The sequence below is a fragment of the Macadamia integrifolia genome, chromosome 6 (genome assembly GCF_013358625.1).
Source record: "Macadamia integrifolia cultivar HAES 741 chromosome 6, SCU_Mint_v3, whole genome shotgun sequence".
NCBI classification, from domain to species: Eukaryota; Viridiplantae; Streptophyta; class Magnoliopsida; order Proteales; family Proteaceae; genus Macadamia; species Macadamia integrifolia.
The window spans coordinates 35398420-35422675 of NC_056562.1; the positions used below are offsets into that span (position 1 = coordinate 35398420).

At 36.4% G+C, this 24256-nt stretch overlaps 1 protein-coding gene across 2 annotated transcripts; it reads left to right on the forward strand.

The window, feature by feature from the left end:
- Positions 1 to 4158: 4158 nt before the first annotated feature.
- LOC122082565 (1-aminocyclopropane-1-carboxylate synthase-like) lies at positions 4159 to 15419 on the forward strand. 2 transcript variants are annotated; one of them, XM_042650218.1, is made up of 4 exons: positions 4159 to 4176; positions 13164 to 13448; positions 13558 to 13712; positions 14429 to 15419. In XM_042650218.1, exons 1-4 carry the CDS (start codon positions 4159 to 4161, stop codon positions 15417 to 15419), a joined length of 1449 nt encoding a protein of 482 aa, XP_042506152.1. The 2 variants fall into 2 exon arrangements, with proteins under 2 accessions (XP_042506152.1, XP_042506151.1); XM_042650217.1 differs by lacking the exon at positions 4159 to 4176 and having other exon boundaries at positions 13140 to 13448.
- The last annotated feature ends 8837 nt before the right edge of the window (positions 15420 to 24256 follow it).

Genomic DNA, 24256 nt, shown 5'->3' on the forward strand with positions numbered 1-24256 from the left:
CATGTGCTTAAAGGCTCAATATGGAGGGGTAAAATAGTCATTTGCTTTTTAATTAGAAATCCAAGCCCCTTGCCCCCACTTCTTCAATCTAAAGTGGAGAAAGAGAGTTACAAAAAAGATGGATGAAGGGAATCTCTTCACCCATTTCTTTAAAAAACTATTTTGCACATAGAGATACTAAACTATTTTTCACAAAAAATCATTTTTGTCAAGTAGTTATCAAACCATTTTTATGTTTTGATAAAAAAATGGTTTTTATTAATAATTTTTATTAAATAGATAAATATTAAAAAAAAAAATGATACCAAAAAGGGTTTTATAGTGACAAAAATTGACGAAAAATACATACACTAGTTTCGAGTTTGATAGTAGTCCCTAAACGAATCCCTTACGAACTGTAGTGAAGAATTTCACGGTGGAGTCCACAGAGACTTTTGGCTTATAATTTCATGATTATGTTGCAGGACTGATATTATTGCAGAGAGAGTCTTGAACTGCAGTTACCGGCATCCTTTTTTTGGAACTCCTGAATCCCGGAGCGCATATTTGGAACGTCTAGAAGACGCCATGACTCGATTTGAACTCTTCCACCGCAGGATAACTAGTACAATAAATGGTTCTATTTTAGAATGGGATGCTGCTGCAAGAAAATTGGCAGCAGCAGCAGGGACGTGACCAATGAGTCCTAGTTTCTCCTCTTTGAAAATGGCAGCGGCGGGGGCTGAGGATTCCACATCGGTGGCGGCAGCTACGGCGGCTAAGTCGGCTGCAGCAGCTGAGTCAATTGACTGGACCAGCGGGTTTGCAAATGATCTCCCGTTTTCTGAAGTCTTGAATCGTATTCATCATCATCATCATATCTCTCTCTCTCTCTCTCTTTTTCACTGATGAATGAAATTTATTCTTTTTCTGCACACCGGAGAGGGGGCTTTTACAAGACTAAGCAAATTCTCATAATCAAGTTTTTAAGACCTGTATACCACCACTATCTTCTTGAAGTGGATTTAGTCTAGTTGAAACTCTATACTATCCTCCCGATGTTCTCTCCATTTGCTATGGGGAGGTAACAAAGATGCATATTGGTAAGTATGCATACTTAGGGCCCCTTTGATTCTTTTTTTTTTTTTTTTTATTCAAACAAATAAAAGTAGATTACTTAAAGTTAGGTATATTACATAGCATATCCGATTTATATAAATATTGTCTTTTCGCTAATGACTCTCTGACTAGAGATTTAAGTTCCCCTATGTAACCAGTAATAGTTATCTTATAAAATTTGGGGTACGTAGCATGATTATCAACTTCTACATCTAATGATATCGTAGTTCTTGGCCATAAAGTCAAAAGAGGTTTGTAGTTTTTCTCTATGACCCATCTGATTTCTTTAGCATCACTCCATGCAGAGTCTATCTTCATCTGCCTTGCTCTTGCCTTGGTTAATCCATTTAACAGGCCTATAGCCTTTGCCTCACCATCCTCTCCTGTCAAACAGTAATTGGATTCCATTAGAATACATAGTCCATTCAAGATAATACATAAAGCCCATGCAAGGATCTGCCTTGGGCCCCTATGATTTTGTTTTTAGAAACGTGTTTTCTATTTTTCTATGCTCAGAACCGAAAACACCTCAAAAACCGTTTAATTTTTCTTTTTACTAGCTCAAACCTAGTTTGTTTTTAGTTTGATCTGGCTTTCTTGGAGACAGCAATCACAGTAAATGTCCACCAACATACACACGCAAAAGAATGGAAATGGTTTTTGTGTTTTGTTTGCTAACATTTTGTAACCTTTGGTTTGAGGACATCAGCAATCCGCAAGAAGACATTATTCACATTGGGTTATTAATGTGCCCTGGTCCAAATACCATTCTGAATTGCTTCTGAAACGTTGGAAATACTTGCAGGGACCCAACTCAAAGCCATCGCTGTAAGTTGATCAACTTCCCTCTAACCAATGATTGGATGAAGGGCTTTCTGTGTTGACGGTTGTCATCCGTTATACTGCTTGTGTTACTACTGCACACATCTGCTCCAATGATAGTATAGGAATAAGAACAGATAGCAAGAAAGAAACTTTAATAAAATTCTCTGTTTCTGATGAATATATTGGAGGGTATAAAGGGATTAAACTTTAAGTGCAATGCCTGTGCCAGTGAAGTTTTGTCCATTGCCAAAAAATGATTGTATTGTTATATGTGCGATCAGTGATAGAGGCAGCAGCACTTGTGATCCATGGGCTAAAATAGAGAATGGTACTTGAACCAGGGCCGCCCAAACAACCACAACTCTAGCATTTGTAGCAAAGAGTAGTTCAATTTCAAGGGTGTTGAGAAAGATTGAAGACCCATGCCAGGAAGAACAGCAGTTAGCCCTCTAGAGGCTCAGAACTCTAAGGGGCCCGTTTGATAATGTTTCTGCTGTTTCTGTTTCAAGAAACGGCAGAAACATAAATTTTCGTTTCTAGAAACAGAAACGGAATTGAAGGCGTTTGATAAGTCATGTTTTTAGAAGTCGATGGTAACCAGTGAAAGAATTGCCACAAGTCGTTTCCAGAAACGGCAAAACAAGTTGAACTTGTTTCGCCTGAGTCGTTTCTTGAACCATAAATAAGTAAAAATTTATATTTCTATTTTTAAAAATAAGTGAAACGAAACAGTTTTATCAAACGCTTTTTGCTCTGTTTCTGCTATTTCTGGAAACAGAAACGGCAGAAATGCGTTTCTTGAAACATTATCAAACGGGCCCTAAGTTTTTACAACCATGGTTGTATCATGGGAGTTAATGGCCCTAGACTGTTGATCAAATTATCTAAGGGATACCTTAAGCTGTGTTTGGTATGCATTCTAGGTTGATGATGGATTCTGAGATGATAAAAACAGTTATTTAAAAATGATCTTAGAATGCATTATCAACCTAGAATGCATTCGAAGATTGCATACCAAACATAGTATTAAAGGTTCCAGTTGATAATGTATCCATGATATAGTAAATAATGCCTAGACAATGCATGTGGATCTTCTGAGCATGAACAAACCTCCTCTGATGTGACATGAACTGCAAACCCATTAAGCAAATGTGTGTAGCTGTAGAGTTTGATGTGATTCTAAGAAATTGTCGTGCTTACCAATAATGCTGCCCTGTAAATCAAAGCATCATCATCACTCCTGCAATTCAGATTATAACTTGATTAACTAGCCAAACAAAGGAAAGAAAGGGAATCTATAAAAAGCCATTGTACAATTCAGGAAAGAGTGAGCTGCACGGTGGTTTGAATTGAAGTCTAAAGTCAATTCAAATAGAGTTAGATTTGGTTAAAACCAATAGGGTTAGTCCAAATTTTTATCCATCCATACCATGTTTTTCTTGTGTTAGACCTCATGTGTATGACCCTGGGTCAGAGTCATTTTAAAAGCTAGCCATTAAGAAGAAGGTGTCTCAACACATAAAAACTTTCACATTAGGCTACTTGCATCTGATATGAGATTACATTTTTCATGTGGAAGCTTAATACATAATATATTTTAGTGTTTTACTAAAGTGGTTGCATACCAATTGCAGGTTCGAAGGAGATTTGAGATGGAGAACATGAGCGCAACTACTTCCAGTCGTTTGTGAAAGCTCTAATGATTTCAAGATCACGAAAGCTGCCTTGGAGGTAGCATATCAGAAAGCCCAAGAAGCCAACATCAACGTAAAGGGCGCCATAATCACCAATCCATCAAACCCCTTAGGGACCATCTTGGACAGAGAGACACTGCAATCCATAGTAAGCTTCATCAACGAGAAGAAAATCCACCTAGTCTGCGATGAGATATACACAGCCACTATCTTTGGAGAATCCAAATTTATAAGCATCGCAAAGATAATAGAGGGAGACGATACCTAAAGGTGTCAATCAGTTCAGTTTCGGTTATTCGGTTTCGTTTCAGTTCGGTTCTAAATGATGATAAGGTGGACCATAACCAAACCGAGAACCAACTAGGTTCCGTATTTAGATACTCAAACAGATTCGATTCGGTTTGGTTCGATTTTGGTTCAAATTCGGTTCTGATATGCAGTTTCAATTCGGTTTTATACCTCAATTTTAATTCGATTATGAAAACGGTTCCACTTTTGAACCATGACTGTGATTGACCAAAGGCCATAATGGGCTCAAGTTATGGGCCTTATGGCCATTGCTAACTCCAAAATTATCGTAGCTTGTAAATAAGTGATGATAAATTGCGAAAAACACTTACCGCCAAGGATTAAAGTATCGGTATCGGTTGTTGTATCGGTCAGCCAAAATTAAGATACGTATCGGAGAGTATCGTATCGTATCGGAGATACACTAAGATACGCTAAAGATACATACATAAATGGATAGGAAACATTATTTTAAACACTTTTGCATGAAGAATTTGTTAAAAAAAGCTATTGATAACATGTATTATGCATAAACACTAAATTGAGGGTATCGTACTAAGAATTCAAGGTTTGTAGTTGTCTCATAAATGTAAAATCCTTGTGTCCCAACCTTGATTTCCACTTTAGTTAGAGAGAAATATGGCTGACAGCAACTTTGGAACAAAAACCCTTCAAAAAATCGTGTGTTTTCTGAAAAATTACCCATCTTGGCCATTATATGACCGATACGTATCGATACTAACCGATACTCACCGATACGTACCGATATATATATATCGATACTCACCGATACGTATCGATACTCACCAATACGTACCGATATATATCAATACTCACCGATACGTGCCAATATATACCGATACGTACTGATCGATACATACCGATACTCATCGATACGTACCAATACATACCGAAACGAATATTTTACCTCAATTTTATAATTTTCATAGTCGTATCGAGGCATATCGTATCGTATCGATGTGTATTGGTGGCGTATTGATGCATACCGGTATGTATTGTAGGATATATATCGATACGAAAGGATTTTAAAAATTTCATGTATCGTATCGATGTGTATCGTATCGATCGGCTAAATTTAAGATACGTATCGGAAGGTATCGTATCGGTATCGGAGATACTTAAAACCATGCTTACCGCATAAATAAATTAAAAAAGAAAAAAGAAAAAAGAAAAAAAAGAGCTTGCAAAAAACACTGTTGAATGATAAGAGCTATTCGGTTCGGTTTCGATTTGAACCGATGGTTCTGACACCCTAAATAGAAACCGAGCCGAACCTAATAGCATACTTACATATTCAGACTGAACTTGAACCGAATAAATTCGGTTCAATTTTGGTCCGGTTAATTCGGCTCGATTTTGGTATTCGTTTTCTGTTTGAAATTGACACCTTTAACGATACCTGCAATAGTGATCTGATCCACATCGTGTATAGCCTCTCAAACGATATTCACAATTTGTAACATATATTTCAATACCTTGTTGCCTCTTCTTCTTCTTCTTCTTTTTTTTTTTTTTTTAACCTTTGAGAATAAGACATTGGATGTGATTTTTTTTTTTTTTTTTTGTAAAAAATGGGGGATGACGGATTTGGTTCCTTTCTCCAATTAATTAGGCGCCCAATTAGTGATTCAACGGAAAAGACCTGGGAATTTTTTCCGGCAAGAAATAGATGCAATGTTGAGAATTTTCATGACTACCCTTAAAAACAAATTTTTTATGCTTTGGTTGAAAGTTCAGATTTTAAAAATAAAATGTCATATTTACCCCATGTTCAGGTACAATTCTATTGTAAAATAAGGACAATAAGGGTATTGAAAAATAGGGTATAGTAGTACCTTGTAACCTAGCTAATTACAATTATACAAACCCTATTAAATTGTAGGATGGGGTCTAACATGGTAAATAGAGTTTGAAACTGAACGGTTTGTTGGTGGAAAGCGCAAAAGTTCTTATATATTATATTAATCTAATGACTTGATGTTGATTAGAAAATATATTAGTTGCTGTTGCTGACATGCTTACAGATTTGCTACTAAATGACACAAATACTTATTAGAGGAAAGAAAGGAGTAAGCATAACTTATGCGAAAGATCAAATTTGCTTTTGTAACTTTATTTTGCAATCTAAAAGTGAACCAGGCATGACCCTAAGAGCGGCCAACTAAACAATGTTGTCATGAATGGGATGGGAGTTTAGTCTCAAATCGATTGAGTAGTATATGGTAGTTTGGCCTATGATCTTGGGAAGAGCTTCTCTATGCTTAAACTTATGTTTTTGAATTAGACACCATCAAATGGTATCAAAATGGGTTATTTATGAACTGATTATGTTGGGCCTATGGCCTTAAACTGGTGGGGTTAATACAATGAATGTGTTCCATGACTAGAAATAGGAGGGGAGTTTAGTCCTACATCTGCTGGCTTATGAAAGGACTCTCCATCTTGAAGCTCGAGCTTCTCTGTTGGGAAGATTCCAAGACAAAACAATACATCTATGATCTATCCTTAAGGAAGGAGGTCTACTAACCTAAAAATAAGAGAAGCTTCCCTTCCATAAAAGAAAAATGGAGTCTAAAAATTATTGCACTGTGCTAGATTTTTTAGTTCAATATCTAAGGTTTCTCTAGATCCAAATGTGATAGATAGAAACACTAAAGGTGAGCTTGGCAATTGTGTGATACAATGAAGTCCCCCCAAAGGATCTCATGATCGCACTTCCATTCTCTCTCCAATCCAAATATTCTCCTCATAACAACCCAACACTTGGACAGAATTCCTTCCTTAATGCGGTTGGTAAAATGCCGAAAGAAAAAGAGGTAGTTGAGTGACAGAATTCCTTTCCAAAAGTGGTTGGTAAAATGTCGAAACAAAAAAAAGTTGGTTGACGTCTTTCACCTCATTCCACAAAAATAGCAAAAAGGGATATAACGGATCTGCTTGCATGTGGAAGGCTTGCATAAGGACATCAAGGTCATTGTTCTCTACACAGTGAAATTATGCTGAGGAATATGACACTTGCAGAAAAATCACACCAAACCAAGGAACAACATCAACCCTAGCTCAGATCAGTTCCCAAGCCGATGATGAAATAAACATAGGCTGTCCACATAAAATGATCTCCACTCCCAATTGGTCTACGTGGGGCACTGTTCAAGGCTCCCCAAGACACAATCGGTTTTTTTTTTTTTTCAAGTATTTTTTTAAATTTTTTATTTTTTGTGCTAAAGATGGGTATCCAAGCCTTTGACATGACTAGTCTTGCTGGTCCATACTTACCCCACAATCACATGGACCGGATCATACGAGGGTTGAAGAGAACCATTCAACTTTATTGGATATAGTGAAGAGCACAAAATACCCTAGTGTGATTAGCCATAAGGAGGTAAGAGGAGTCAAATTCAAAATCACACGCTTCCTAAGCGAAGGTCCCTTTCCAACTTGGCCACCCCCTTGGGGTTAAGATATTAGGTCGGGTATGTAAATTTGTCATAATTAGTGGATGGATTGTCAAAGTTTCAATGGTCCATGTGTCAGAATGTAAATTTTTCATGATTAATGGATGGACTGTAGCAACAACATTGAGCATAGTAATTATCAGCGTTAGTTAGAATTGGAGTCACTATACTGACTATACATAGGGTGAGTTTTCCTACATGGTGGGATGCACGACTCTAAACGAAGCTGCGGATATCACCTTTATAGCCTCTCTAATTTGAACAAGCAGAGCAAAGCCGATTGTAGACCATCGTTGCTTCTTAGGTCTATGATCAGCTAACGCTCAAATAGTCAACCATTGCTTCTTTGGTCTATGATCAGCTAACACTCATAACTTTCTTCTTTGTAGAATACCGGAATGTTTGAAGGATCTAATGAAGACCAACATAGGTCAAATTGCCAACACTCAAAGAGTGTTAAACTTAAATTAAGAATTAGGTCATTGACTAAGAGCGTAATTTAGGATAAGACCCTTTGACTAATTACTTTTGTAAAATGTGCTTTAAGAGTCCTATCTCATTAAGTAAATGCTCTATGCCCCTACTTCCTTTACTAATCCAAATTGGTGATTCCTTATGTGATCTTTCAGCTTAAGAAAGTCATTTTCAATATTTAATTATGAACACAACCTACTAAATCCTTTGCCTGATTTGGGAAAACTATTGGCAGTAATCCACAGAGAAGTTCATAGTTTAAAATTTTAAGAAGAGCCCATGAATCATAAATATCATAGATTTTCTTTTTATATGCTAAACAAGTTTTGATTTCCTCCCTTAATCAACTATGTTCCTCACCATTGAGTCTGGTTTGCCTTTTTGGGATATTCTGATTTGTTTGCACCATTGGACATAAAATGCAATATTGGAATGTTGTTGAATTTTACCCTTTTTACCAACTTGATGTTGAAAAATTAATGATCTAGAAATTCATTTCAGACAATTGAACATTCTCAAACTGTTTCATTTTAAAATCAAAAAAATTTGTACCAAAATAATAGATGCCAAGAAGAACAAAAGGTCTTGGACACATAATGGGTCTTGAAGTACTATTTCTGCATTATGGTGAAAATGAACCTCTGCTTCCATCATTTTTTCTAACTTGATGTTCCAATATCTTCTTGTCATTGTGCTCCACGCTTCTCTTTTTTCTAATTAAAAAAAAAAAAAAAGAAAAAGAAAAAGAGAAAACGAGACAAGATACCTTGAAATAAATAATTCTTCCAACGGGACTTTTTGCCGGAGGAGTGTCAAATAAGTCGGAGAGTAATGTCTCTCTTCTTTTTCCTCATGTTTTTTAATGTAAATTTGTCATGGTTAGTGGATGGATTATTAAAGTTTGAATGGTCCACGTGTTAGAATGTCTTGACTTACAAACTCTGAAAAGAATGATGGAGAAAATATCTGCACCCTTGAAATGACAACTATACAACCACATGGTTTGCAAAAACAGACAGTCATTATCACAAAGAGACAAAAAAAAGCAGCCGATAGGCCCCTCCAAAGAAAGTTGGATATTGCTTAAAAATGTTTTTTTTAGAAAAATTACATGATTATTTATTTTTAGGTTTCCTTTTACAAAACTATTCATCAAGAATTTCAATTAATAAAAATACTCAAAATTATTCACTTAAAGTTTAAATTAACAAAAATATTCAAAATTGAGTTTGGGATTATAAAACTATTCAATCAAAGTTTTAGTAATAAAAAAATACATGATTATATGTGAAAGATGAAGAATCACTATTTTGAGTAGTTTTGTAAACCTAAATTTGGTTTTGGATATTTTTATTAACTAAAACTTTGGGTGAGTAGTTTTGTAAACTCAAACCAAATTTTAGGTATTTTTGTTAACCAAAACCTTTTTGTGGATAATTTTATAAAAGAAAATCAAAAAATGGGTAATCATATAATTGTTCCTTTTATTTTTTTGGATAAGAATTAACCAACCCAAACATTGTCGACTCTATAAAAGAAAATTTACTCTCTTTTCTTGCCTTCCAAACGTAGCCGAAAGAAATGAAGGCCATGCATGGTGATCCCGGTTTACCCTATTACCATGGCACCTCCACTAAGCAGCCCTTGCAACGTTACACGTGTAAATTTTGATTGACCAGAGTTGAAGACTAAACTTGAGGGAAGATAATATAATTTACCTCCTCATAGGATTATTCATCTTGTATTATTTTTTTTTCTTTTTTCTTTTTTCATGTGAACTTGTCTTACTTACTAATGTTCTGTCGAATTCTATGGCTTTTTTTTTTTTTTTAATTTCTATAAAATTATCACAAGCTAAGAAACATAGATAAGTTTTCACATACATTCCCAAAAAAACCAAGACCACATATATATATATATATATATATATCTTAACGACAGTAACCCCCTTTTCTTCCATCAAGAAAGCGGTAACTGTAGTTATTAAGCCATTAATTCCGACAAACCAAATAATAAACTAACCAACACAGATTATTAACATAGAAGATAGCTCTGATATGCCAAATGAATTGCAGCTGAAATCATGCAATGTGATGTCAGGTTTAAACCCTACACAACATTATTATAATATTGTTTGGTGGAAGCACCATTTTTCTAATTGATTTGCGGATTGTAATATTTTTTTGGATGGGAACAACATTTTTATAATTATGTCAAAAGGCCCAATATCAACTTCCTACGAAAATAGAAATACTCACTCTCGTGTAGGTCTTCAGCTCCAAGGTATGAGTTTATGAGATGGGGAATTAGGTACGTATAATTTTGTTTTATGATTAATATTTAAGATAATACATATTTTTATCAAAAAATAAGACAAGATATTATTAGGAGTCGTGTAGAGAAATATGGTTTGAATATGCTTTTCTTCTACTGAAAGCAACATGTGTGAAATTGTTGATGAATGTTGAAATAATATGTTATTTTTCACTTTTAATTTGCCTCTTATAAAAATAAAAAAGACTTTTTTTTTTTTTTTTTTTTTTTTGGGTGAAGAGGATGCAATCAAAATGGTCAAAATGTTGCCTTCTTAATGAACGGTAGCTTAGCTATGTGTAGTCTCAACTTTGGTTTGAAGAGTTGGCATCCATGGGAAGAGTGTGTAATGAGTAGGTGTAGGAGTTGGTAGCCCTTGGCCCTACTAATGCATGGTAGGTGTGAAACCATAAACGGTAGTAGTCCAATAAGAAATAAGACTAGGATGCATCATCTTACTTTAATACTTGAAGCTGGCCACAAAAGAAAAAATACCTAAGTTTCCCTATACCCCATGATGAAGGGAGAATTCCTTTACCAATAGAGTGGGATGATATCCATATAGTATTGTAGAATGATGGAGTTATTAATGATCAGTCGTAAATAAAGGATAGATATTTATGGCCATTGATGGTCGTATGATTCATTCGCCATGCATTGATAGAAAAGAAAACTTTCTCGAGAGAAAAGAAAAAAAAAAAGGAGCATTGGAATTGCGAGAGTTTAATTAGGGATGGAAGATGGGATGCAGGTAACCCAGTGAGGACAACAGACATTTACATTACATTCAAAATTCCCACGAAACTACGAACATCAACAAATGAAAATACGTACAGAAACGTGTTTACTACTGTTTCACCATCCAACCATTCACCAACCCAATTGACATGGCGGTGGGCAACTTCTGAGTACGTAAGTGTATGCATGTGGGGTTTACTGCTTATAGAAAACTATGATCTTTGAGTCTTGGCTTCCAAGCAATGTATGAGCTATTTAATTCATTCTCCTCTATAGTCAACTTCAAATGCTATATCATTCAATAGGTGACTTTCACTTCTGCTCTTTTCCTTCCAACTTCCCCCCACTGGCCATTGCCTTTAGAGTCTTCCGACATGTGTAATCTCCATCAGCAACAAATCTTTGTCGTCCTTTTTCTATATTTCGTCACCCTCTGCGTGATAATATCGCCATCTTCTCTCTCTCTCTCTCTCTCTCTCTCTAGGGTGGAATGTGGACCATCCAACCTCGTACAACCATGGCTGTGTGTGAAGCTCAAGAAGAGTCACACCGACACTGTTTGTCACCTAACATGGTCACTGTAATGTTCTTCAGAAGAAAATCTAGTTGAATATTTTTACCAAAATGGAACCTACCCAATTCCCCTTGATTGCAAAGAGGTACAAATTGATAATGGATCAAATTAACTAGAAAGAGAACAAACTCAAATCACTTAAAGGCTGAAGGCTCCTTTGAATAGCAAAGTGGGCTGAAGCTGGTTTCTTTGAATTTTTACACTACAAAAAATAGCAAGGCTGCTCTTGAATATGAGCATGCATTCTTTTTTCACCATAGGCATGCTAAACTCAAAAAATGTGAGTCACGCACACTTACTATATATATAAATGATCCATTAATTTGGTAAACTCAAAAATGTGAGACACATAGTTACTCTCCATATATAATTATCCATTGTCACCTAATTTGAAAAATTTTGGGTTATTTTTGTACAATATGTTTCTAAGTTATTCAAATCCCAATTTAGATTTACTATTGGGGGAGGAAAGGAAAAGGACATAAAAATTAATGAGGCAATTTATGGACCAACCAAAATATCCATGTTTCACATATTGGCTTTTATAATGTTTAACATTAAAGCCCAAGCTTCAAGGTATAGACACTCTTTACAAGGTTATTAAAGGGTCATAAGTTCAACAGTGGCACATCACCCTATCGTTAGCCAAGGAATTGCACTCATGACATTATTTCTCCAGCTTTGAGCCATGGATTCTCAGATTAATGGATGATATACTGACAACCCGTTCTGATACCATTTGACATTCAAAAAGTCTGTAACTTTCTAGAGGATTATCGATGTAAGTAAGTGAAACCTCTAATAACCTCAAAACCACAAATGCAACCACTGTTAATTCTGTTGAACAGTTTAAAATTGTTGACAAAAATTCCATATAGAGGGAGAAAAATGGATTTTTAATTTTCTATAGTCATTGGTTTGAAAGGTTGCCTTGAATTTCCATGAAGAAAATGAGAACTCCAAGGATTTTATTGACAACTCCTAATTTGTCCAATGAGGCAACATGTATCCAGTTGATTTGACTTTTAAGAAGCTCAGATTGGTAAATTTAATCAATAACCTCACAAGAACTTTAGGTTTTTCATTGACTAAAAATTCCCCTTTGACACCTTTCCCTCTCCTTCCAATTCTCCTTGCGTTTCCAACGGAGATGGAACTCTTCAGGTCCTTCCTGGGAAACTTCACTTCATAAGGAATTTTCTCAGGAGAAGCACAAGTCCAAACTAATTAACTCCATTTGGATTAAAAATAAATAAATAAATAAAACATTTAAGAATTTGAGATTCAATCTTGGACCATGCATGCCATTCATCAGTCTCTGAAAATCGCACATGCTCATGTTTTGATTGAGTTGGGACGCAAGCAATTACGACTGGAGCACTGACCCCAACGTTTGTGCTTAGCTAGGAATTCTCTGTTTTCCTCTGTTTTCTGGAAATTTTGAACTTTGAATCTATTTCTCTCTCTAACTGCTCCCACTTACAATGCCTATAAATCCATCTCTCCTGAGTTCAAGTCTTCATCTTTCATCTCTGAGCTCAAGTCTTCATCTTTCACTCCATCGGAAGCTAGCCATTCTCTGATTGCTGCTCTCAGCTCTGTCCATTATCCTCTGCATTTTACTACTCAACCCTCTTTAGCTTTGCATTACTTTGGATTATGGGTTCCAAACCGAGTGATCAGCAACAGAAACAGCTATTATCTAAGATTGCAACCAACAATGGACACGGGGAAGACTCTCCATATTTTGATGGATGGAAAGCCTACGACAACAACCCTTTCCACCCAATCCAAAACCCAAATGGAGTTATCCAGATGGGTCTTGCAGAAAATCAGCTTTGCTTCGATTTGATCCAAGATTGGATTAGAAGAAACCCACAAGCATCTATCTGCACCACAGAAGGAGTCAAAGAATTCAAGGATATTGCCATCTTTCAGGACTACCATGGCTTGCCGGCATTTAGACAAGTAAGATCATATGGGATATCATCATAATCGTTTCTTATTATTACATTAATTAATCAAAGTGTTTGATACACACTACTGACGTTGGTGGGTCTTTCAAATGTGATAATAGGCTGTGGCGAAGTTTATGGGGAGAGTGAGAGGAGTCACATTCGAAGCCGATCGTGTAGTGATGGGTGGTGGATCCACTGGAGCCAACGAGATGGTTACCTTTTGTTTGGCCGACCCCGGTGATGCCTTTCTGGTCCCCACACCTTATTACCCAGCGTATGTAACATTGTAACCCTCTCTTTCTTTTCTTTATCTCCTCCATTATTTAATATTGGTACTTTAATGGATAGTAAAAAAATAATGATAATTAATGTGGACTAGGCTCAGGAAAGAGTGAGATGCACGGTAGTTTGAATTGAAGTCTAAAGTCAATCCAAATAGAGCTAGATTTGGCTAAAACCACTAGTTGGTCCAAATTTCTTTATCCATCCATACCATGGTTTTCATGTGTATGAGGTCAGGTCATAGTCATTTTTAAAAGCTAGCGGTTAAGAAGAGGCAGTGTTGTCAATTCGGCCGAATAATTCGTAAATTATTTGACCGAACTGAATTTTTTCGAATTTTATCAAAAATTCTGACCGAATCTGAATTAAAAATAAAATTCGGTAAAATTCGTGATCTTTCCAAAAGTGAATATAAAACGCGAATAATTCGGACAGAATCCGAATTAAACCGAATTATTCGATCCACTTAAACAGCATTTAGAAAAAAAAAAAACCCAATAAGTTTTTTTGACCGCTTTTTTGACTGAATCCTTAAATTAATCAACCGAATTATTCCGAATAATTCTCCGCCCGAATAATTCCCGAATCCAAATTTGCTTACTATGAGCAGAGGGTGTCTTAATACATATAAGATTACTGTTTTCGTGTGGAAGCTTAATACATACTATATTTTAGTGTTTTACTAAAGGGGTTGCATACCAATTGCAGGTTCGATCGAGATTTGAGATGGAGAACAGGAGTGCAACTACTTCCAGTCGTTTGTGAAAGCTCTAATGATTTCAAGATCACAAAAGCTGCCTTGGAGGTAGCATATCAGAAAGCCCAAGAAACCAACATCAACGTAAAGGGCATCATGATCACCAATCCATCAAACCCCTTAGGGACCATCTTGGACAGAGAGACACTGCAATCCATAGTAAGCTTCATCAACGAGAAGAACATCCACCTAGTCTGCGATGAGATATACGCAGCCACTGTCTTCGGCGAACCCAAATTCATAAGCATCGCTGAGATAATAGAGGGAGATGATACCTGCAATAGAGATCTGATCCACATCGTGTATAGCCTCTCAAAGGATATGGGGTTCCCAGGCTTCAGGGTTGGCATAGTTTACTCATACAACGATGAGGTCGTGAGTTGTGCTCGCAAGATGTCAAGCTTTGGTTTAGTCTCCACACAGACACAGCACCTGATCGCATCTTTGTTGTCAGATGATGAGTTTGTAGAAAGTTTCATTGCTGAGAATGCAAATAGGCTAGGAACAAGGTATGAGGTCATCACAAGAGAGCTTGGTAAAGTAAACATAGGATGCTTAAAGAGCAATGGGGGTCTCTTTTGTTGGATGGACTTGAGGAAACTACTCAAAGAACCAACAGTAGAAGCAGAGATGGAGTTATGGAAAGTGATAGTTCATGATGTTAAGCTCAATGTTTCGCCAGGCTCTTCCTTTCATTGCTCGGAGCCTGGTTGGTTCAGGGTTTGCTTTGCAAACATGGATAATGCGACCATGGAAGTAGCTCTTAAGAGAATTCAAAATTTTGTGGAGAAGTCTAGAGAGGCAGAGGTGCTTGCAGTAACAAAGCCCAAACCTTTCAAAAGCAATCTTCGATTAAGCTTCTCATCAGGAAGGATGGAAGAGGCTATCATGTCGCCATGCATCTTATCACCACACTCACCTCTTGTTAGTGACAGGACTTAAAAAAATATATATGTAGAATAATATCTTCACAATATAGACTTTCCTAGACAAATTCTTTCATTTTGGAAATAATTTGTTTACAAATATATGTTCATGGAGGATTTATTTTATTAATATTTTTTCAATAATCAATTTGTATGATCGGGTGTACAGATCACCCTTGATAAGAATTGTGTCAAATAAACCATTTGTTAAGTTTGTCTCGAATTCTTGACCCCTTTTGAAGATTGACCTGTTCCGACATATTTTGGTGACGATTCGAATGGGAAATTTTCTGAGATCTGTAATAGAAGCAGAGGGGATCGATCGTGACCCAATGGGCCGACCTGCGATTTGGAGTACATAATGTACTGTTGTTTTGTTGAAAAAGTCATTGTATTTTGGGGGGGTTTTCGAGCTAGGGTTTTAGGGTGAGTTTTCTCGCCGCTGCTTGGTTGTAATCTCTCTTCTGCATAGTGAAACATCTTCTTCTACGTTCAAGGACGTAGCACACCATATCGGTGTATGAACTTCATTAAATCTCTATGTTGTGCGGATCTATTGTCTGTTTATTTTAGTATTTCTCGGTGTTTGCTCTAACACCATATATAATGGACACTGTTGGTGTTGATGAAAACTCTAGTCACAGTTTTTTTTTTTTGGTTACCAATGCATCCCTAGTTGATATCTACATGTATGATCGGGAGAAGGGTTTGTTTCTTTGGCTGAGAAGATACTCAAGAGAAATGGCCTGAGCTTCGGAAGGAGCCACATGAAAGCCAAAGATGATTATTTATAGGAGTTTTTAATTAATTAATTTTATAACTCTCTTTTTTGTCAAACTGTAGCTTCAACAGAAATATGAAATCGGGTTCACTTGAAAATGCCCTCCCAATGAATGGAAATTGGATTTGTCTGTCCCCAAATGATGTGATGATGACCAAATTATTAGGTTAAGAAAAAAGCTTAATTAGCCACAGCTCACGTGCTGCATGCTAATGGGTGTTGTGTTTATCTTTTTCTTTCCCTTTTGAAATAACCCTCACCTCTCTCTTATGATGTTCCGTTCTGCACCTCCATTGATGCCGCCCACTAAAATGCGGTATGTGGGCAACATGCATATCCTCTCTTCCTTAATTAAGTTAATTAAAAAAAGGAAAATGGTTCCCTCTAGATTGCATTGCAGCTTGCACTCCGAAGCAGGATCGTGTGGAATGATGCCCCAACCCCTTGAAATGAACAAATCTCATCCTATTGATGTCCCTACACATGTTCCCATTGGCCCCACACTAGTGTATAATTATGCAACCTGACAACTATGTTCTACCCTTAAGAAAAACAATAAGGGAATGAAAAATGACCATAGTGATAAAAAAACAAAAGAAACAAAATTCAAAAATAAAATCAAGCTTTGTCTAGGAAGACGAGTCAAACCAACAAAAGAAAAACAGAACTAGGAACATTCGCAGATAAGCCTAATGACAAGATTCTAAAAAATCACCAAAAAGGACTATTGAAGGTGAAAAAGTCAGGTTATGACAGCTTTGAATAGCCCTACTACACAGACCAAAACTTGACCAAAAAAGAAAAATAAGGAAAAAAATGATTCAAGGGGAATAATCAAGACAATCCAATCCTTCCACGCCAAGGTTTTAAAATTTAGGATCGATCTCAATTGATACTGATTAGAATCAGTGTTGATATCGGTCAAGTTTGGATTAGATCGGACGGATTACTCCTGAAAGTGTTTATTACTCAATCAAGTTCTTCAAGTCATCGCCTAATTCTTCTAAAAACAAGAAAAATATGGGACAAGGCAATATCTCAGAATCTCTTCGAAAGAAGGCGTTCAAAATAGAAATGATCCAGAGATTTGGCGGAAGCCTAACAAAGGAAGCCCATCAACTCGGCAGCCCACAGGATCAGGCCGCATCAACTCTGCAGGCAAAGGCCCACATCCGTCCCCATCTAAAGTTCAAAGCTGGATAAGCAGCCCAAGCCCAAGACCAGCAAGGCCCGCTCGTTAGGGCCTATTTCCCCATCCTGAACATTTCTATTGGCTCCATTTGATTGCAATGGGAATTTAGAAGGAAAGAGAAATGAAATTTTTATATTTTAAAAAGAAATGTTTATAATCATTACCTCATATGATTGTATAAACTATTTAATTTGTTAATCATGTTTAATAATGATATTTTTACATGTATTTTTATTTTACATATTATAGCAAAGAGTTTTGAATGCAAAGTAAAGTGAAATTTTATAACCAAATATGGAATGGTTTGAAGTTAATGTTAAAGTCACATGAGTAATGATTATATATATTTCTTTTTGAAGTATGAAAATTTTACTTCCCTTCTGAAAATTTTACTTCCCTTCCCTTTAATTCCCCTTACAGACAAACATAGCCATTATTTCCATCCATCTACATGGTTTTGGTGTCCTATTCCTGTAGGATACTATCACAAATCCTAATTTGATTTGGAATTGTGATAATCTTAGACATGATTAAACTTAATTAATAATAATGTATTCAATACTCAGTAGTGTATCCAACACTTCGATTAATTAATCCAATAAAAAAAAATTATTATGATTTACAATTAATGCCTCTACACCTCCCGGACCTTGCAGTAGCGGGAGCTTCGTGCATTGAATTGCTTTTTTTTTTTTTTTTTGGTAGATTACTAAATATAAAACAAGAGTGATGATCCCATATTATATATCTTACTTGTCTAAATGCCAGCAAGCCATGGTAGTCCTGAAAGATGGCAATATCCTTGAATTCCTTGACTCTTTCAGTGGTGCAATAGATGCTTGTGGGTTTCTTCTAATCCAATCATGGATCAAGTCGAAGCATAGCTGATTTTCTGCAGGACCCATCTGGATAACTCCATCTGGGTTGTGGGTTGGGTGGAAAGGGTTGTTGTCATAGGCTGTCCATTGTGGTTGCAATCTTAGATAATAGCTGTTTCTGTTGCTGATCACTCAATGTGGACCCATCATCCAAAGTACTAATGCAAAGCTAGAGAGGGTTCAGTAGCAGATGCAGAGAATAATTGGCGGAGCTGAGAGCAAGCAGTGAATGGCTATGGCTATGGCTAGCTACCCATGGAGTGAAAAATGAAGACTTGAACTAAGGAGAGAAGGATTGAATTGTCTAGGATTGATTGATTTTTTGTTTGGGTGGGCTTGGGGGATTGGGTGGCTAATGGCGTAAATAATTTTGGATTTGTTCTCCTCCTGAGAAAATTCCTTCTGAACTGAAGCTTCCCAGGAAGGACTTCAAGAGTTCCATCTCCTTAAGAAACGCATAGAGATTTGAGAGGAGAGGGAAAAGTATCAAAAAGGAATATTAGTCGATGGAATCTAAAATTTGGAAGAGAATTTGAGGTCTTTTTGATGTTCTTTTGAGGTTATCCTTTCAGCTAGTTGGTCAATTGACCAATCCGAGCTTCCCAAACCCAAACAGACCGGATACATGTTGCCTCACTGAACCAGTTGGGGGTTGGTAGTTAACGTAATCATTATCCCATATTGCTTCATGGATGTTGAAATAAGGGAACGATAATATATATTTTTTTATCATTATTTATTAATGATAACAAGAGTTTTTCATAACCAAATACGAAATGATTTAGAATTAGTGATGTGTCACATGGAATAATAATTGTAAAAGTTTCACTTTTAAGTTTGAAAATCTCACTTCTTTTCCTATTTACTCTCTTTGCAATCAAACTGAGCCTAATTGATTTGAGCTTATTGTTTCGCTGCTTAATTTACTCAATTGCCAATTTACCCTTTTTTACTGTCAAGGGGAATTGGGTTGTTAGGGATATGATGTTTTAAATTTCATCTAACGCAAAAATGGGTATTTCTGTAAATTTTATATATAGGATTTTGTTATATATTTGTTATGATTTTTTTTTTTCTATAAGAAAGTTGAGAGAGGTGTGATGAGTGAGGGCAAGTATTGTAACTCTATTCTTTATTGATAGTGATGAATATTATAGAACATCCATCTTAAGTAGCAAATAGTCATTGCGTGGCTCACATTTTTTGAGTCAACACTCCATAAATAAAAGAAAAGAATGTACGTTCATTCGAGCATATGCATAACTGTTGTGGTATGAGGTTAGATGGTCCACAATCCATCCTAAAATAGAAAGAGACAAGAGAGAGAGAGAGAGAGAGAGAGAGAGAGAGAGAGAGAGAGAGATAATGGCAATATGATGACGAAAAGGATGACGAAGAGTACTCTTAAGGAAATGGCCATTGGATTGGAATGAAAAGGAGCAGAAATGAAGTCACCTTCTTGTTTTTTCTCTAAGTATAAACATCAGGATGATTAAGAGAGTTGGAAGTTGGAACACAACTGGTGGTTTTTGTATTTGAGGTCACTAGCTAACCCAGTGATCCCTACACGTATGTTTATCCTTCTCAAAATGTAACTAGCACATATATTGCATTTAAAGTGTACATTCACTTGGATATACGTGTAAGGGATCTCAACTCATGATTGATTTATAGTTTTTGTTATTTTATACACTTGGCCTTACTATCATGCGTCCAATTAATTTATGAATGATCTTCTCCATTCTATCTTCAATTAAGAAAAAAAATTAGCATAGGAGATGGAAGCTTCACTTCATAGGGAATTTTCTTAGGAGAAGAACAAGTCCAAACTAATCAACCCCAGCAGGATAGCCACCATCAAAAAAAAAAAAAAAAAAAACATAGCAGTGCATTTTCCTATATAAAACAGTACTGAAATAATAAAATAAAATAAAAAATCTATGACCAGGCTATTCACCAATCTAAAAACCACACGTGATAGTGTTTTGTTTGAGTTGAACGCAAGCAATTACGGCTCACCCGACCCCACCGTCTGTGCTCAGCTAGCTCTTACTCTATTTTCTGGAAATTTTGAACTTTAAATCTCTCTTAATACCTGCCTCCACTTCCACGGCCTATAAATCCTTCTCTCCTCTCAGTTCAATTCTCCATCTTTGATTGTGTGCTCTGCCCAATACTTGCAGCATCTACCATGATCAACCCTTTCTCTCTCTAGCTAGCTTTGAATGACATTGGATGATGGGTTTCTACATCGAGTGAGAAACACAAGTCCTCTGTTATCTAAGATTGCAGCCAACCATTGACAAGGCAAAGACTCTCCATATTTTGATGGATGAAACCCTAGGACAATAATCTTTTCCACACAAATGGAGTCATCCAGATGGGCCTTGCAGAAAAATCAGGTTTGAACGATGAAGTCTCATTTGTCTGTTGTTCACGCTCCATGTGAAATTATTTCAAGGAGTTTTCTTCTTAACGTGTCAAATAAGAAAATGGAAAAATTGTAAAAATAATTTTTTAAAAATAATTTAAAAGTGATTTATCATTAGGTTAAAATAAATAGACAAATGAGACTTTATCGATCAAATCCGATGTTTATTCTGCAAAACCCACCCAAATGATTCCATTTGTGTGGAAAGGATTGTTGTCATAGGCTTTTCATCCATCAAAATATGGAGAGTCTTTGCCGTGTCAATGGTTTGTTGCAATCTTAGATAACAGGTGCTTGTATTACTCACTCAAGTAAGGAAAGTAAGGAGAACAGAATTTACATGCAGTGGAAATGGTGGCATGCAGTAAGAGAGAGAGAAAACCCACAATCAGATGATTTGAAGAAAAATCCACGAGGCACAAGACAGGGAGTCAAAAGAATTCGAGGATATTGCCATCTTTCAGGACTACCATGGCTTCTAACAAGACTGTTGACTTCTTGTTGTGGTTGTGTTAAATTTTGAGGGTTTATGTCAGTTGTGACCGACCCATTTACAAAAGGACTGTAATATGATTGTAATCTTCTTTTTTTTTTCTTTCTTTCTTTCTTTTTTCTTCTGTAGAATGTTATATCCAATATATATATGGGCATAGATTTTTTACACACCATAATTCACCAACTGTGCTAGACAATTGTTATTTTTTATCATCAATTTTGAATCTATATTTGAAGGGTCTATCCAGAGTGTCACCAATTAGGTGACAACATCTAATGTAACCCACCCCAACCCCTTACAACTACCCCATCTCTCTCATCTCATACCTCTCCCCATCTATTTTGTCTCCTTTTCCCTCACCACTCCTGCCACTCACTTCCACTGCCCCTGCAGAGGAAAAATCGAAGTGAGCCAAATCCCTGACAACTTGTTTAGTGACCTTTGAGAAAAGTCGCTGGTGGGTTAGACTTGATGAGTGAGTGTGTGTGGACACGGGTTGTAAAAAGATATCCATGCCCCTACTTTAATTCTTCATATGTCTGAGCGTGAGGAACGCAAGCGGGTAGTGTTCCCTCTACTTTAAAAATTGGTTTTCTCTTAACAAGTGACAGAGGGAGCACACCAATGATGTGCGACAAAATAGTATTATATAATAAAATGCATGGGAGCATTTTCATGTGAAAATGTGAGAGATGGACATAGAGAAGCTAGCCTGTCTTACCCCATCGGCTCAGGAAAACTTTTTCCCTTGATGTGACAAACCCTAAACCGAATCGATGGAAAGAACTAAACCCAAAAAACCCTAAACCGAATCGATGGAAAGAACTAAACCCAACAAAATAATTTGAATTGAACTAATTCCCTACAGGCCACCTTCGGTTTGGGATGTTATAAAACTGGCTGAAAATCGGACCACACTAGACCAACTGAACTTGAAAATGGAATCAAAATTGATTCTAATTGAAAAGGCATATATAGGCTCTCTTTTTTTTTTTTTTTTTCATACTTAGTGTATATATGCACATGATAAATGAAAATCAAACCAGACCAAACCCAATGCCAAAAACTATAATAAATCAAATCCAAACAAGATCGAACCAAACTTTCCCTTACCGGTTTAGCTTTAATTTCACTCGTTCTCAACCCGAGAACACGTCCAATTAACTAATATCAGACCAAATCCAACTTTTGTCACCCCTAATTTTCCTAAACATAGATATATTTTTGAATGATAAAATTTCTACTTGGGAAGAACCACTCCACTAATTTAAGAATCAAAACATTACTCCAGAGAATTATGAACACTTTGAAAACTGTTCTAAAGATCTGATACGAAATGCGTCCAAAGGACTCAGAATCCATAATTGGAATCTTTGTCTATAACAGGATTGTTAGATCAAACACTAAGAAACACGAATAAAGAGAGACAATAGATCCGTACGACACAGAGATTTAACGAGGTTCACACACCAGGGTGGTGTGCTACGTCCTCGGGCGAAGAAGAAGATGATTCACTATGCAGAAGAAAGATTACACCCTAGCAGCGGCGAGGAAGAACTTGCCCTGAAACCCTAGCTTCGTGAAAACCCTAGAATACAATGACTCTCAACAAGCAACAGTACATTATATATATACTCCAAATAGCGGTTCGACCCATCGGGTCGCGGTCGATCCGGTCGAACCATACCGCGAGGGCGTAGCCCCCGCACCCCCATACGAGATCAGTGATGGGCTCCGGCCCAAGCCCTCTGCTTCCATCACAGATCTCAGAAAATTTTCCATTCGGGTCGCCACCAAAATATGTCGGATCGGGTCAATCTTCAAAGCGGGTCAAGAATTCGAGACAAACTTAATAAGGATTAATGCAGAAATAAACGAAAAATAACTATGAAAAGGTCAACAATCACTCTCAAAACATCACCATCAAGGGGATGCCGTTGATGGATGATGAACGGTGGAGAAACTGCCCTATTAAGAATACTTAAATCAGGTTTGGCATTGAAAGGGAAGAAAGAGACATTCTCGTTTTGGCTAAGATTCTATAAATAGATGAAAATGGGAACTAAAGTCTAAAACCCATAAATTATCCTATTCTGAGATAAGCTCTATGAATAACCTATGATTACCACACCCGCATTGTCAATTTTAGTATAACAAGGGCAGCTTTTTTGTAGGGGAGCAGAAATAGTATTATACTTCTAATTAATAAATTCTTTCACCCAAAAAAAAAATTTAATAATAAATTCATATAATCAATCTTTTGTTGAGGGTTATTGATGTAAGTAGGAGTAAATCTCATTATTGACCATGAAGCTAATAACCTCAAAACCACAAATTCAATCACTGATTATGGTGGAGTTGAACAGTTTAAAATTGTTGATAAAAATTCCATATAGAGGGAGAAAAATGGATTTTTAATTTTCTCTCTCGTCTTTTTTTTTTTTTTCTTCATATAGAGTCATTGGATCGAAAGGTTGCCTTGAATTCCCATGAAGAAAATGAGAACTCCGAGGATTTTATGGACAACTCCTAATTTGTCCAATGAGGTATCCAGTTGATTTGACTTTTAAGAAACTCAGATTGGTAAATTTAATCAATAGCCTCAAAAGAACTTTAGGTTTTTCATTGACTTAAAATTCCCCTTTGATACCTTTCCCTCTCCTCCCAAATCTCCTTGCGTTTCCAAAGGAGAACAAAACTCGTCAGGTCCTTCCTGGGAAACTTCACTTCATAAGGAATTTTACTTCACTTCATAAGGAATTTTCTCAGGAGAAGCACAAGTCCAAACTAATTAACTCCATTTGGATTAAAAAATAAATAAATAAATAAATAAATAAAACATTTAAGAATTTGAGATCCAATCTTGGACCATGCATGCCACTCATCAGTCTCTGAAAATCGCACATGCTTATGTTTTGATTGAGTTGGAACGCAACCAATTACGACTGGAGCACCGACCCCATATAGCCCAACGTTTGTGCTTGGCTAGGAATTCTCTGTTTTCCTCTGTTTTCTGGAAACTTTGAACTTCGAATCTCTCTCTCTCTCTCTCTCTCTCTCTCTAATATTTGAAAA